This window comes from Pseudorca crassidens, chromosome 6 (genome assembly GCF_039906515.1).
Source record: "Pseudorca crassidens isolate mPseCra1 chromosome 6, mPseCra1.hap1, whole genome shotgun sequence".
Classification (NCBI taxonomy): domain Eukaryota; kingdom Metazoa; phylum Chordata; class Mammalia; order Artiodactyla; family Delphinidae; genus Pseudorca; species Pseudorca crassidens.
The window spans coordinates 66394360-66409850 of record NC_090301.1 but is presented as its reverse complement, the minus strand read 5'-3'; the positions used below and the strand labels follow the sequence as shown (position 1 = coordinate 66409850).

Sequence of the window (15491 nt, the reverse complement as noted above, 5' to 3'; positions counted from 1 at the left end):
AGTAGGACTACAAATTTTAAAAAAAATCATACGCTAATCCTTCTGAAATGTTTACTTTACAATTAATTAAGGTAGTTGATTTCAAATACAGTGAAATTATGGGCTATAACCACATCAAACTTACTAGATGTGGCATTGCCAAGGGATCATTAATGAAAATGATTCCACTTTTGGCCAGGAGATGGAGCTGTCATGTAAGATGCTGCCTTATATTTATTTATTTATTTTTTAAATTTAGCATGCTGCTTTCTAACAGACAGTGGGTACCATTGAGTATGTGTCAGAACAGAAAGCTAAGGCAGAAACAGAGAGGATGCTGCGGTCATTCTTTCTTGTTTTTTCTCCTTCAGTGAGGATGGAACACGTGAGATTTTACTTTCTGCTCTAGTGGAAATTCTGAATAACTGTGTTGGAGAATATTGTATTTAACACATACGTGGATTCTGATCTATGATTTACAATTCCCTTTATTTCAGGTAAGCCAACATGATTCTATCTTTGACCTTTCAATGAATTGTTATTTATGTTAATGATGACATTTAAAATGTGTGCTTTGTGAGCTTAGATTTTGATCTAAGAGATTAAAAAGCTGTAATTCTGGCTGTTCTGCATCTTTAAATCTTCTTAGACTGAAATGAGCTCTGACTCTGACATGCTGTATTTTAATATTTCTTTGGCTTTCTGGCCTTTAGTGTCTATCTGTGGCCATATTTGTGTACCTTTTGAAGGTAAAGCTTTCAAAGTGAAGGATAGATCTTCCTTTCACAAGGCAAACACTGCTCCTTAATGGGGTGAACAAATTGTAGAAATGTAATGAAGCAGATTAACATGGCAGTTCCTTTGCCAAAGCCCAGGGCTGAGCCTTCTAATAGCAGCCTCCGAGGCACGCCAACATCTTGAGCCCAAAGGCCTTCTGAACAATTCCTGCCAGTAATGATGGTACAGATTATTTATGCTTTTTTCCCTTTTAGGAAAAATATGTAAGTCATTTCTCCCACATGAGTGGAAGATTTATGTAATGTGCTTAGTAGACTTGGAATGATGGTACAGACCCTGCCTCCTCCCTCCAGTATGGATGTGAGGAGTAAACTGAAAACAAATTAATTGCTGAGAAAATGAATTTTTCTTAGATTGTGGTGGATTTGTGATGATAGGACTGTGGGCATTTAAAATAGTTGATGTTGTATAAGATGCTCACATTTAAAATTATTTTTCATCATGTGACATTAGCTGTGCTAAAGAGTGGAATGACTCAGGAGCTGGAAATTGCATGCAACTGCCTTGCTTTTCTGCTGCTTCTCATGCTTTCCCCTAAATTCTCTTTTTGTTATTATAAAATTAACAGGAAGAAAGCAATATAGAAATCCTGTATTTAAAAGTCCCAACTGTCATTTAGATGAATTTATAATGAAATTTAAAAATATTTAAAAATTATTTTGGTAAGATTGTTTTTAAATATCTCATTCCTTCCTCTTTCGAAAGAGCAGTGTGTCTGTATGGATGTGTGTGGTGCCGGTGGTGGAGGTGGCAGGTGGAGGGTGCAGAAGGATGTTTCTATCTTACTCATCATTTTTTCTGTAAATTGGTAGTTGTGCTGTGTCAGAGGTTGTGAAAGCTATGGAGAATGATTTTACAGAATGGTTCAAACCACCAAGAAAAAAAAAATTCATTCTTTGACATTTGGAATCTATAAAGAGATTTAAGTTCCATACGATTCTATATACATGAAAAAATTTTAGGAACACAGATTATTAGCATTTATCTATCTCATTATTTAACTAAAAACACTTATGGCTGAGAGATTAAGTGGAATTCCCAGAGCCACATAACTAGAATCATAGGCAAGACTAGAACGCTGATTGGCAGACAGTGTTCAATCTTTCATAGCAGTAACACAATTTACCTCTAGTGTGAATATATCCAAATGGCATATACCAGGTGTGCTGATATTGACTCTGTGTGTGTGTGTGTGTGTGTGTGTGTGTGTGTGTGTGTCTGGGCAAATTTTGTGCTCAATGGTATATTATATACAGTGTTCAATTTTCTCAGGGCTCTTGACAAGGCATCCAAGAAAACTAAAACAACAACTATGGAGATTCTCTGTTTCTTAGTATTTTTCTTTCCCCATTCAATGAGGTATGTTATTCTACTCTATGCCCATGAATGATATGGGTGGTCACATACTAGCTCCTAACTCTATTCCTCCTACCTAATAGAACAGACTATAAGTATGGTCGACCGACCCCTACAAGAACATCCTCTCATGCCCTCGCCTTCCTTTTTTTTTTAACCTCCTGTGCACAGGCTGCACCCTACTTCTTCAATATCTTGAGGGGAAAAAAGGAGATTAAAATATGTCACTTTTACATACAACATTTACAGAGTACCACAGACCTGCCAAGAACTGTCCATGGTACAGATTGAGATATAAACAAAGGTACATAGTTTATCTCATGGAGTTTAACATGGAAATGTGCATGTACAGATAGTACTATAGCTCAAAATATTATAAACATCAGAATGAAAATGAAGAAGGGTGGGAAAGTGAATGGGACAGATATATGAGCACCTATCTGGTGCCAGGCACTATGTACATCCTTAGATTCAGAATAAGCCAACAGTCACAATTTCTGTCCATGAGGAAGTTAGAGCCCAGAGAAAATGATGTTAAGGGGATATGATAGTTAAATTATATCTTTAAGAGTGAGTTGGGTATAATTTAATAAAAATATAAAGTTGTTCTTTCCAGGCACAAAGGTGAGGCAGGCAAATACAAAGAAATAGTGAACTATTGGACATTATATAGGGAAATTATAAAGAATGGTAAATAATCCAATCTGTTGAAGCGTGAGAGTGTTGTATTTTTTTCCCTTGGAGCAGTAAAAGTAAGGATAATGAATCTGGCTTTTGATGTTATGCTTTTACATACTAACACATACTCTCACATAGAGATGTTCTGGAAGAAGGTGAAAATTTTACATCCAAGTATCAGATTAGAAGGTAAAGCTGAATATATGGATGTATGAAGCTCTGGCAAGAATTAGGTCACACATAAATGAACATCAATAGGGAATAAAAGTGGAGTGAAGATGACTGGGATATAACTTTAAGAGTAGGTGGAGTAAAACAAGTTCAGAGAGAATATTAATTGATTGTAAAAAAAAATGGGATAAATTAGAGTAATAACAGTGTCATAGGAGACAAAGCAGTTAAACTGACTACCAATAGCAAACCCATAGAGTGATTAATAAGAGAATAAGGTAGGAGCTGATGGACTTTGTTATTATTAGGTCATGGATGGATTTTAAAAGAAGAGGTTTAGTAGATTTGCATAGACATGGGCTTGGACAGAGGACTAAATGGGAAACAGAAAGCTGAAGAGTGATTTTAGATTTTAAGACATTTATCAGTGAAAGGAAATAAAGATAACATTTTTTAATCCTGAGGGGTAAAGTTCGATTTTAGTTAGGGTTAGAGAAACCTCAGCCCCTTCACAGAGTAAGGATATAAAGTCAGTAGAGAGAAAGTGAAGAAAAAAGAAACAAAAAAATAAATAAAATTCCTACAGGAGACAAGACAGGGAAGGTTCAAGAATGTTTTTTTCTTTGAGACTGGAAGAAGGGGTAGGAGATGATATAAAGGAAAGCTAATATAGCTCACTTTAGATGCCCTGTTCTTGGAAATTAAATCCTTGTCTGTAGGATAAAATATCTCTTCTATTTAAATCAGTTGGTTCCTCAGAAAAGGCTATTTGTGGCATATGGACTTTCTGGAAGAAATAATTAATCCTCAGTATCAAAACACTTTCCATCAGAGAATATTTTAGTCACATTAATTCTTGATTTGGCAACTAATAACATTGTTTCACAGTAAGCTTATTGTACCCGCTTCAGTTATCTGTTTCTTAGTCGGAATGACCTGTTTAAAAACAGGTTCTGGGCTTCCCTGGTGGCGCCTGGTTGAGAGTCCACCTGCCCATGCAGGGGACACGGGTTCGTGCCCCGGTCCGGGAGGATCTCACATGCCGCGGAGCAGCTGGGCCCGTGAGCCATGGCCGCTGAGCCTGCGTGTCCGGAGCCTGTGCTTCGCAACGGGAGAAGCCACAACAGTGAGAGGCCTGCGTACCGCAAAAACAAAAAACAAACAAGAAACAACAGGTTCTATTTTGAACATGCATAAGATTATACCAACACATATCTATTATACGTATCTAGTTAGTTTGATTAGTAAGGGCTGGTTTGCCAACATCTGCATTAAATATTCAAACTCTTGCCTTTTCCTTCCTCCATTTCATAAGTACTCTCACAAGGGTGTGTGTAAAGAGAAAAGAAAGTCAATTTAATTACGTTTCCTTCCCTTAGGGCGAACTAACCTCCTTTATAAAGAAGTTCTTTCTTTCTCCCTTTCTATTGACAGTTCCAGAATCCTCTCACATCTTTCCTAGAGCCCATCTCTTCTAGGCATTCCGTTGCAATCACATGCCATGGGACAGGAATGTGAAGCCTTGAAGAAGGCACAGGCATGATGAAGAATCCCATCCTTCACACTGAAGCCTCTGAAAGAGCTGCTTTCTCGGGTCAGATTAATTCAGTTCAGTTTAGAATTGCTTGGGTAGAATATTACTTCCTTGTTTTAAGACCTGACTCTATTGAGTTATATGGTGAGCCTGACAGGCCATACTGAGAACAGAAGCAGACATTTAGGTGGCAGTACAGACACAGATGACTTACCTTCCCTCAGGGCTGACCTTGGGCAACACTGTAAAGCAGATTTCACCCCTGCCCCTCCTGTGTTCTTTTCTTCCCTCCTGTCTTCTTCTTTCAGGGCTCACCTTTAGATATGTTCCTAACTACCTCATTCAGCTTCTAAGCTTTATAAATGAGAGTATCATTGTCTAGCCTCAAATTTGCAATTATTAAAATATTAAGACAGAATTAAATTTTATTTGTGTTTGCTTTTATTCTTTTGTTACTAAAAAAATTGGGGTTACTATTGCCAGCTGTGGAACTCTTAACCCTTATCCATTTCAGAACTTGATGTTTATTTGTCTCCATATTTTCTTGACCAGCAGCGTGGGCAGTTTGGGGGGCACAGATGGGATAATTGGTGATTTGAAATGGTAACCCTAATTCAAGTTCAATTCCATTAACACCCATTGTCATGGACAATGCTTGGCAGTAGAGGTTCTGAGGAAAGTGCTAACTATGCAGCAGCAAACCTAGTGTAACCAAACTCAGGTTGGGCTGCTTGTCGCTGAAGAATTCAATACTGAGAGACAAGTATTGGGTAAAATGAAAGATAACTATTGAGGAAACCTTCAATCCTGGGGAGAAGGTGGACTCTTGTCTCAGAAAACCAATTCCCCAACTCCCCAGGTTTTGTTCAGAGATTATATAGGGAAAAGAGGAAAGGGTTACCTCCTGGGAAGGGGGTAATCTTTTATTTGTAGAGATGATTGTCTTGATCATGTGGTTCCAAGTAGCCATCATGTCTTGCTTGTGATCTGAGCCACAAATTTCTGGTCAGCTAGTCCTTCTGGTTCCAACCGGTCTGGGGTCTATGGGGTTGTGGTCAGCAAACAGTCAACTTCTTCCACCTGGTGGGGTTTTCAGTATCTGCAAAACAGCTCAAAGGACATGGCTCGGAATATTATCTCTAGCTCTTGAGGAAGAACTAAAGGTCCTTCCTTGACTTTGTTTAATGGCTAAACTGATATTATTTTGTCTTGCTTGACAGTTTTCCTTTCTTTCTGCATTTTCTTACTTCTCTGATTAAATTTATTCTTTGGCTGAAGTTTTTCTACAGACAAGAGGCAGGTGTAAGACATCATAAGGGGCGGTGGTAGTCTGTCCCGGGAAGGCCCCATAGGATCCTGCACAGTTACACTAGGTCATCACTTCTCAACTCAGTGTACTTTCAAGGGATTGAATTCTATCTTTTGTTTGTTGTTAATTCCCTTTGAAAAATACTTATTTTATAATGTTGTAATTTTATAATAAGTCATAGGAAACACAAGGCAGGTCTTAGAATAATATTTTTCAGATTTCTGTTCTAAGCAAACATGCTAAAAGGTACACATCAAGATCTTCTAAAATTTCTATTAAAAAAGCTTTTCTAACAAAGTTCACAAATACTTTTAATATCAACTTCATATCACTTTCAGATGCTTCCAATAGAAAAAAAAAAAGAAAAACCCACTACTTTTCCTATTTGTATCACCTTTTGCTCTATAAATTATTAATGCAATTTGCTCAGTGTGCTTTAAATACTGATGATGGTTACAAACAAGCTTATTTCAAAGGGAAACCAATTTGGAAAATAATTCAAGTGATTTTAATATAAATTTTGTATTTTAAAATACTGTGGATTTGGATTTTGCTGGTACCTACGTCACATGTCTTATGTCTAGAATACAAGTTTAACATGCTTTTCTCTAATGTTTAAATATAACAAAGTAAGATATATGAAAAAAATTATTTGCTATGTTGGGAAAAGTTCTTGCTTTAGGATTCAAAAAAGAAGAAAGGTCATCATTCCAATGAAGGCAACTAAGCTTTTTTTTTTTTTTTTTTTTGCGGTACGCTGGCCCCTCACTGTTGTGGCCTCTCCCGTTGCGGAGCACAGGCTCCGGACGCGCAGGCTCAGCGGCCATGGCTCACGGGCCCAGCTGCTCCGCGGCATGTGGGATCCTCCCAGACCGGGGCACGAACCCGTGTCCCCTGCATCGGCAGGCGGATTCTCAACCACTGAGCCACCAGGGAAGCCCGGCAACTAAGCTTTTAATCATCAAAATGTAATTTCATATTATACTGATTTTAAGAGCATTAGAATTTTATATACATTTTAATGATAATGATGAATACCGTTAGCTATATAGTAGTGCCTACCGAAATATTTCTATGTAGGAAAAGATGGCCTACATCAAGAACATGAAGTGAAATCATATTAAAACTCAAAAGTAAAAGCTGTTCGTTTATCTCCCTGTAATATTAACATATTAGTGTGTTCTTTGCCTTATTGCATTTGGGTTTAGAGAAATTCGAGTGGGTGGAAGCAGAGGTGGAGGTGACTTTGAAAATCAAAAGTATAAATTTTTCCTGGTGATATTACATTAAACTGTAAACTAGGAATGTATCACAAATGATTAACAATTCCATAGCAATGGATATTTAGGGTTATTACCACTTTTTTTTTTCACTATTATAAAGAATGCTGCCCTGAACATCTGGATATATTTGTCTTTATCTACACATGAGTTTGTGTAGGTAGGTCAAACATCCTGTTTGACATTTCCACCCCTTTGATCATATTGGGTTGGCCAAAAAGTTTATTTGGTTAGTGAATACATTGTTCAATAAAGTTCTTGGTGAAAACAAAAAGTGTCTTTTATTTTTACTTAAAACCAAATGAATTTTTTGGCCAACCCAATAGTCCAGATAGTCAGTAGTCCACATTTCCACCACAAACATTGTAATAGCTGTAATCTACTTTCTTTTACAGAAGGTAGACCCACTATAAAATTTTGAAGAAAAGTAAATAGAAAAGTTCTAACACTAGAACAAGATGTTCCAGGCTCATCTTGTATTCCCTGCCCTAGTCTTATAATCAGCCATATCTGTAAGGAGCACTGTTGCTTTTTATTGGAGAGTGGTGTTGGAAACCAAGATCTGGGCACTGGGTGGATTCAACCTTTTTTTTACACAATTAGAGTAAACTGAAAATTGGAAAAACACCAAATGTTTTATAATAGAATTGTGGAAGTGGCTTCAAATTTGCTGGGAAGTTTGGTCATTCTTTTCATCTCTCTTTGTTAAAGGCAATTTCCTATAATTTATATGTCTCCAGTGAATCACCTGCTCTTTTCCAGGCAAAGATCTAGAGACTTGAGATATAATGGAGAACTACACAATACTCCTGTCATCAAATTCCAGTTGATACAGAAAATAAATTATTTTAAAATGTAAATGAACAAGGTAATTTCTGAGTAATAAATGCAATGAACACCAGTAAATAGAACAATATGAAAAAAGGACATGGTTGCAAGAGGGGAGGACAATTAGCTTTGGCTGGTTAAGGAAGGCATCAGTGAGGAGGTGGCATTTGAGTTGAAATAAATTTTCAGCCAGGAGAAGATCCAGGGCTGTGTGTTTCAAAGAGAAGGAACTGTGAGTGCAAATACCCTAAGGAAAGAGAGGCCAAACCTTATAGGAATTTGTAAATTATTATAAAGGTTTAATTATTATTTGAAGTGCAACTAGAAGCCATCAGTAGGATTTAAGTAGAAACTGACATAATCTGATTTGTGATCATTCTGGCTCTTTGTGGAGAATGGATTATAGGGAAACAGGAATGAAATTAGAGAAATCCTTAATGAGATAGTTTACTCTCCAGGTGAGAGGCAGTGCTGGTTTAGACTAGCTGGTAGCAGTGATGATGGAGATGTATGAGCAGAGTTCACGGAATCTTGTGAATATACATAGTAAACCTGACTCTGGGTGATGAAGCTAGAGATGAAAGAGCCAGGGTTAAATTTTTCTGTGGGATTTCAGTGAGAGTGGAAGAAGCCTTCAGGGGAAATCCCCATTTCATGAGCAGTCCCAAGTCGACAAAAGACTCAAGGACTCAAACTTTTTGTTTCTTAAAACTATCGATGCAGCACTAATTGCACAGTTTCAGTTTTTGAGTGTGGTTTCGGTGAAACTTCTGCTGGACCACAGTGTCCATTTCTTCCTCCCATTAAATTTAAACTAATTTGAATTTTCCTTTGCCAGTAAGGGAACATATGCTCATTAGAGTCCATTTAGAAAACACACATGAAAAAACTAAAGGACATATATATTCCTACATTTTATACCATAAATATTTTTATTTGTTACTTGGTTAGTTCTTTTATAAACATGTGCTCATGCTGTACTCCCTTTTTAAAAAACTGCTTTTTGTTTTCTTTGTTCTCGTATGCAGTCATTTTTATGCCTGCATATTATTCTATCATATGACAACATCAAATTTTCTTTAGCAAAAATCCTGTTGTTGAGCACTTGGATTTTTTCAATATTCCATTGTGACAAATATTTCAACAAGCAGTATGTAAGCTAAAATTTTATATACATTTTTAGTGTGTTCTTATGATAAATTTTTAGATATTGAACTGCTTGATTAAATGATATGCACATTTTCAAGGTTCTATTTGTGTAATTGCCACATAGAAAATTTGTGTGATTTACATTTTCCATAAGCGTTGCATACAAATGCCAATTTCTTTGTAAGCATGCTAATACTAGGTTGAAGCATTAATTTTTTTCAAATTTGGTAGTTGAAAATATAATGCCTTTGCTAAATTGAGAGTGAAGTTAAAATTTTTGCCTGATTTTTAAAAAAAATGAGACTTTGTGTCTTTCTTTTATGAATTGTTTTCTCATATCTGTCACCCAGTTTGTCTTTTTTTTTTGGCCGTACCACATGACTTGTGGGATTTTAGTTACCCAGCCAGGGATTGAACCCGGGCCCTTGGCAGTGAGAGTGCAAAGTCCTAACCACTGGACTGCCAGGGAATTCCTGTCCAGTTTGTCTTATTGTGATCATATTTACTGATTTATATGAGGATTTTTAATGTGTTTTAAATACAGCATTTAAAAACAAATTCTCTATCATAGCAATTGTTTTCCAATTCATAGTGCCTTTTATTTATTTTTATTGGGGCATAGTTGCTTTACAATGTTGTGTTAGTTTCTGCTGTACAACGAAGTGAGTCAGCTGTATACATATATCTCCTCTCTCTTGGACCTCCCTCCCACCACCACCACCCCCATCCCACCCTTCTAGGTCATCAAACAGCACCAAGCTGAGGTCCCTGCACCATACAGCAGGTTCCCACTAGCTATCTGTTTTACACATGGTAGTGTATATATGTCAGTCCCAATCTTCCAATTCATTCCCCTTTCCCCCTGTGTCCACATGTCCATTCTCTACGTCTGCATCTCTATTTGTGCCCTGACAATAGCTTCAACTGTACCGTTTATTCTAGATTCCACATATATGCGTTAATATACAATATTTGTTTTTCTCTTTCTGGCTTACTTCACTCTTATGACAGACTCTAGGTCCATCCACATCTCTATAAATGACCCAATTTCATTCCTTTTTATGGCTGAGTAATATTCCATTGTATTTATGTACCACATCTTTATCCATTCATCGTCGATGGACATTTAGGTTGCTTCCATGCCCTGGCTATTGTAAATACTGCTGCAATGAACATTGTGGTTCATGTATCATTTTGAATTATGGTTTTTCTCAGGGTATATGCCCAGTAGTGGGATTGCTGGGTCATATGGTAGTTCTATTTTTAGTTTTTTAAAGGGCATCCATACTGTTCTGCATAGTGGCTGTATCAACTTACAGTCCCACCAACAGTGCAAGAGGGTTCCCTTTTCTCCACACCCTCTCCAGCACTTACTGTTTGTAGATTTTTTGATGGCCATTCTGACTGGTGTGAGGTGATACCTCATTGTAGTTTTGATTTGCATTTCTCTAATAATTAGTGATGTTGAGCATCTTTTCATGTACCTCTTGGCCATCTGTATGTCTTCTTTGGACAAATGTCTATTTAGATCTTCTGCCCATTTTTTAATTGGGTCCTTGTTTGTTTGTTTTTGATATTGAGCTGCATGAGCTCCTTGTATATTTTGGAGATTAATCCTTTCTCAGTTGCTTCATTTGCAAATATTTTCTCCCATTCTGAGTGTTGTCTTTTTGTCTTGTTTATGGTTTTCTTTCCTGTGCAGAAGCTTTTAAGTTTCATTAGGTCCCATTTATTTATAGTTGTTTTTATTTTCATTGTGCTATGAGGTGGATCAAAAAAGAGCTTACTGTGATTTATGTCGAAGAGTGTTCTTCCTATGTTTTCCTCTAAGAGTTTTATAGTGTCCAGTCTTACATTTAGGTCTTTAATCCATTTGGAGCTTATTTTTGGGTATGGTGTTAGCGAGTGTTCTAATTTCATTCTTTTACATGTAGCTGTCCAGTTTTCCCAGCACCACTTACTGAAGAGACTGTCTTTTCTCCATTGTATATTCTTGCCTCCTTTGTCATAGATTAGGTGACCATAGATGTGTGGGTTTATCTCTGGGCTTTCTATCCTGTACCATTGATCTATGTTTCTGTTTTTGTGCCAGTACCATACTGTCTTGACTACTGCAGCTTTGTAGTATAGTCTGAAGTCAGGGAGCCTGATTCCTCCATCTCCATTTTCCTTTCTCAAGATCGCTTTGGCTATTCGGGGTCTTTTGTGTTTCCATACAAATTGTGAAATTTTTTGTTCTACTTCTGTGAAAAATACCATTGGTAGTTTGATAGGGATTGCATTGAATCTGTAGATTGCTTTGGGTAGTATAATCATTCTCACAATGTTGATTCTTCTGATCAGAGAACATGGTATATCTCTCCATCTGTTTGTATCATCTTTGATTTCTTTCATCACTGTCTTATAGTTTTCTGCATACAGGTCTTTTGTCTCCTTAGGTAGGATTATTCCTAAGTATTTTATTCTTTTTGTTGCAGTGGTAAATGGGATTGTTTCCTTAATTTCTCTTTCTGATCTTTCATTGTTAGTGTATAGGAATGCAAGAGATTTCTGTGCATTAATCTTGTATCCTGCAACTTTACCAAATTCATTGATTAGCTCTAGTAGTTTTCTGGTAGCATCTTTAGGATTCTCTATGTACAGTATCATGTCATCTGCAAAGAGTGACAGTTTCACTTCTTTTCCAATTTGGATTCCTTTTATTTCTTTTTCTTCTCTGATTGCTATGGCTAGGACTTCCACAACCATGGTGAATAACAGAAGTGAAGGTGGGCATCCTTGTCTTGTTCCTGATCTTAGAGGAAATGCTTTCAGTTTTTCACCATTGAGAATGTTTGCTGTGAGTTTGTTGTATATGGCCTTTATTATGTTGAGGTAGGTTCCCTCTATGCCTACTTTCTGGAGAGTTTTTATGATAAATGGCTGTTGAATTTTGTCAAAAGTTTTTTCTGTGTCTATTGAGATGATCATATGGTTTTTCTTCTTTAATTTGTTAATATGGTATATTACATTGATTGATTTGTGTATATTGAAGAATCCTTGCATCCCTGGGATAAAGACCACTTGATCATGGTGTATGATCCTTTTAATATGTTGTTGGATTCTGTTTGCTAGTATTTTCTTGAGGATTTTTGTGTCTGATGGGTCTGTACTTTTCTTTTTTTGTGATTTCTTTGTCTGGTTTTGGTATCATGGTGATGGTGGCCTCGTAGAATAAGCCTTGGAAGTGTGCCTTCCTCTGCAATTTTTTGGAAGAGTTTGAGAAGGATAGGTGTTAGTTCTTCTCTAAATGTTTGATAGAATTCACCTGTGAAGCCATCTGGTCCTGTACTCTTGTTTGTTGGAAGATTTTTCATCACAGTTTCAATTGCATTACTTGATAGGTCTGGCTATATTTTCTATTTCTTCCTGGTTCAGTCTTGGAAGGTTGTACCTTTTTAAGAATTTGTCCATTTTTTCCAGGTTGTCCTTTTTATTGGCATGTAGCTGCTTGTAGTAGTCTCTTATGATCCTTTGTATTTCTGCAGTGCCAGTTGTAATTTCTCCTTTTTCATTTGTAATTTTATTGATTTGAATCCTTTCCCTTTTTTTCTTGATGAGTCTGGCTACAGGTTTATCAGTTTTGTTTATCTTCTCAAAGAACCAGCTTTTAGTTTCATTGATTTTTGCTATTGTATTTTTCATTTCTATTTCATTTATTTCTGCTCTGATTTTTATGATTTGCTTCCTTCTAAATTTGGATTTTGTTTGTTCTTCTTTCTCTAGTTGCTTAAGGTGTAAGTTTAGGTTATTTATTTGAGATTTTTCTTGTTTCTTGAGGTACAATTGAATTGCTGTAAAATTCCCTCTTTGCACTAATTTTGCTGCATCCCATAGGTTTTGGGTCATCGTGTTTTCGTTGTCATTTATTTCTATGTATTTTTTGATTTCCTCTTTGATTTTTTCAGTAATATTTTGGTTATTTAGTAGCGTATTGTTTAGCCTCTGTGTGTGTGTTTTTTACAGCTTTCTTCCTGTAATTGATTTCTAATCTCATAGCGTTGTGGCTGGAAAAGATGCTTGATACGATTTCAGTTTTCCTAAATTTATCGAGTCTTGATTTGTGACCCCATGTGTGATCTATAATAGAGAATATTCCGTATGTACTTGAGAAGAAAGTGTATTCTGCTGCTTTCAGGTGGAATGTCCTATAAATTAAGTCTATCTGGTGTGTTGTGTCATTTAAAGCTGTGTTTCCTTATTTATTTTCTGTCTGGATGATCTGTCCACTGGTGTAAGTGGGGTTTTAAAGCCTCCCACTATTATTGTGTTACTATCAATTTCCCCTTTTATGGCTGTTAGCATTCACCTTATGTATTGAGGTGCTCCTATGTTGGGTGCATAAATATTTATAATTGTTATGTCTTCTTCTTGGATTGATCCCTTGATCATTATGTAGTGTCCCTCCTTGTCTCTTGCAACAGTCTTTATTTTAAAGTCTGGTTTATCTGATATGATTATCGCTACTCCAGCTTTCTTTTGATTTCCATTTGCATGGAATATAATTTTCCATCCCCTCACTTTCAGTCTCTATGTGTCTCTAGGTCTGAAGTGGTCTCTTGTAGATAGCATATATATGGGTCTTCTTTTTGTATTCTTTCAGCCAGTCTGTGCCTTTTGGTTGGAGCATTTAATCCATTTACATTTAAGGTAATTATTGATATGTATGTTACTATTACCATTTTCTTTATTGTTTTGGGTTTGTTATTGTAGGTCTTTTCCTTCTCTTGTGTTTCCTGCCTAGAGAAGTTCATTTATCGTTTGTTGTAAAGCTGGTTTGGTGGTGCTGAATTCTCTTAGCTTTTGCTTGTCTGTAAAGCTTTTGATTTCTCTATTGAATCTGAATGAAACTCTTGCTAGGTAGAGTAATCTTGGTTGTAGGGTTTTCCCCTTTCATTATGTTAAATATATCCTGCCACTCGCTTCTGACCTGTGGAGTTTCTGCTGAAAAATCAACTGATAACCTTATGGGGATTCCCTTGTATGTTATTTTTTGCTTTTCGCTTGCTGTTTTTAATATTTTTTCTTTGAACTTAATTTTTGTTAGTTTGATTAATATGTGTCTTTGAATGTTTCTCCTTGGGTTTATCCTATATGGGACTCTCTGCACTTCCTGGACTTTGGTGACTCTTTCCTTTCCCATGTTAGGGAAGTTTTCGTCTATAATCTCTTCAAATATTTTCTCAGACACTTTCTTTTTCTCTTCTTCTTCTGGGACCCCTATAATTTGAATGTTGGTGTGTTTAGTGTTTTCCCAGTGGTCTCTGAGACTGTCCTCATTTCTTTTCATTCTTTATTCTGAAAGAATATGCTATTCTGAAAGAATAGCATTCTTTCATTCTGCTATTGATTCCTTTTAGTGTATTTTTCATTTCACTTATTGTGTTGTTCATCACTGTTTGTATGTTCTTTAGTTCTTCTCGATCCTTGTTAAACATTTCTTGTATTTTGTCTGTCCATGCCTCCATTCTATTTCTGAGATTTTGTATCATCTTTACTATCATTACTCTGCATTCTTTTTCAGGAAGGTTGCCTATTTCCTCTTCATATATTTAGTCTTGTAGGTTTTTACCTTGCTCCTTTGCCTGTAACATATTTTTCTGTCATCTAATTTTTTTGATGCATGGGGCTGTGTTCCTGTCTTGCTGGTTGTTTGGCCTGAGGCATCCAGCACTGGAGTTTTCAGGCAGTTGGGTGAAGCCAGGTCATGGTACTGAGATGAGGACCTGGACTCACGGGATTCCTCCCTTCCCCTGAGGTGTCCAAGGTCCCCCACCAGCACCTAGTAGGTGCCCTAGTTGTGAGGAGATGTGAACTCTATGTCCTCCTACTCTGCCATCTTGACTCTGCCCCTCTGTAGTGTCTTTTAATATTTTATGTATGCAGAAGTTATACATATGCTTTATTTATATATGTTATATATATACTTACCTATATTACACATTATTTATATATGTGTAAAATTTTGATGCTCTCCCATAGTTGGGTAACAGAAATACTACTTATCTGAAGGTTATGTAAATATTCAGCATTTTAAGTGTTCTATTTTTTTAAGTTTTAGCTTATCTAGTGTCTTATGACAATAAGTAGTGTGAGCTAGGGATCCAACTTTTTGTTCTTTCATAATCTTTATATTTTTCTTCCAGTTTTATTGAGATATAATTGACATACAGCACAGTATAAGTTTAAGGTATACAGCATAATGATTTGACTTACATACATCATTCAATGATTACCACAGTAAGTTTAAAGGACCTCTATCATCTAATATAGACACAAACTTAAAGAATAGAAATAAAATATTTTCCCTGGGATTAAAATTCTTAGAATTTACTTTCTTAACAACTTTAATCTATAAGGTACATCTGTG

At 36.4% G+C, this 15491-nt stretch overlaps 1 protein-coding gene across 2 annotated transcripts in view; it reads left to right on the top strand.

Annotated features, from left to right (window-relative positions):
- The first annotated feature begins 267 nt into the window (after positions 1-267).
- The window catches only part of SCN2A (sodium voltage-gated channel alpha subunit 2), a 149231-nt gene continuing 134007 nt past the window's right edge, over positions 268-15491 (top strand). For both annotated transcript variants that reach the window (XM_067741688.1, XM_067741685.1), the window contains exon 1: positions 268-476. In XM_067741688.1, the coding sequence (XP_067597789.1) occupies positions 451-476 (26 nt within the window). In that variant the 5' untranslated portion in view covers positions 268-450. The remainder of the gene's footprint in view (positions 477-15491) is intronic.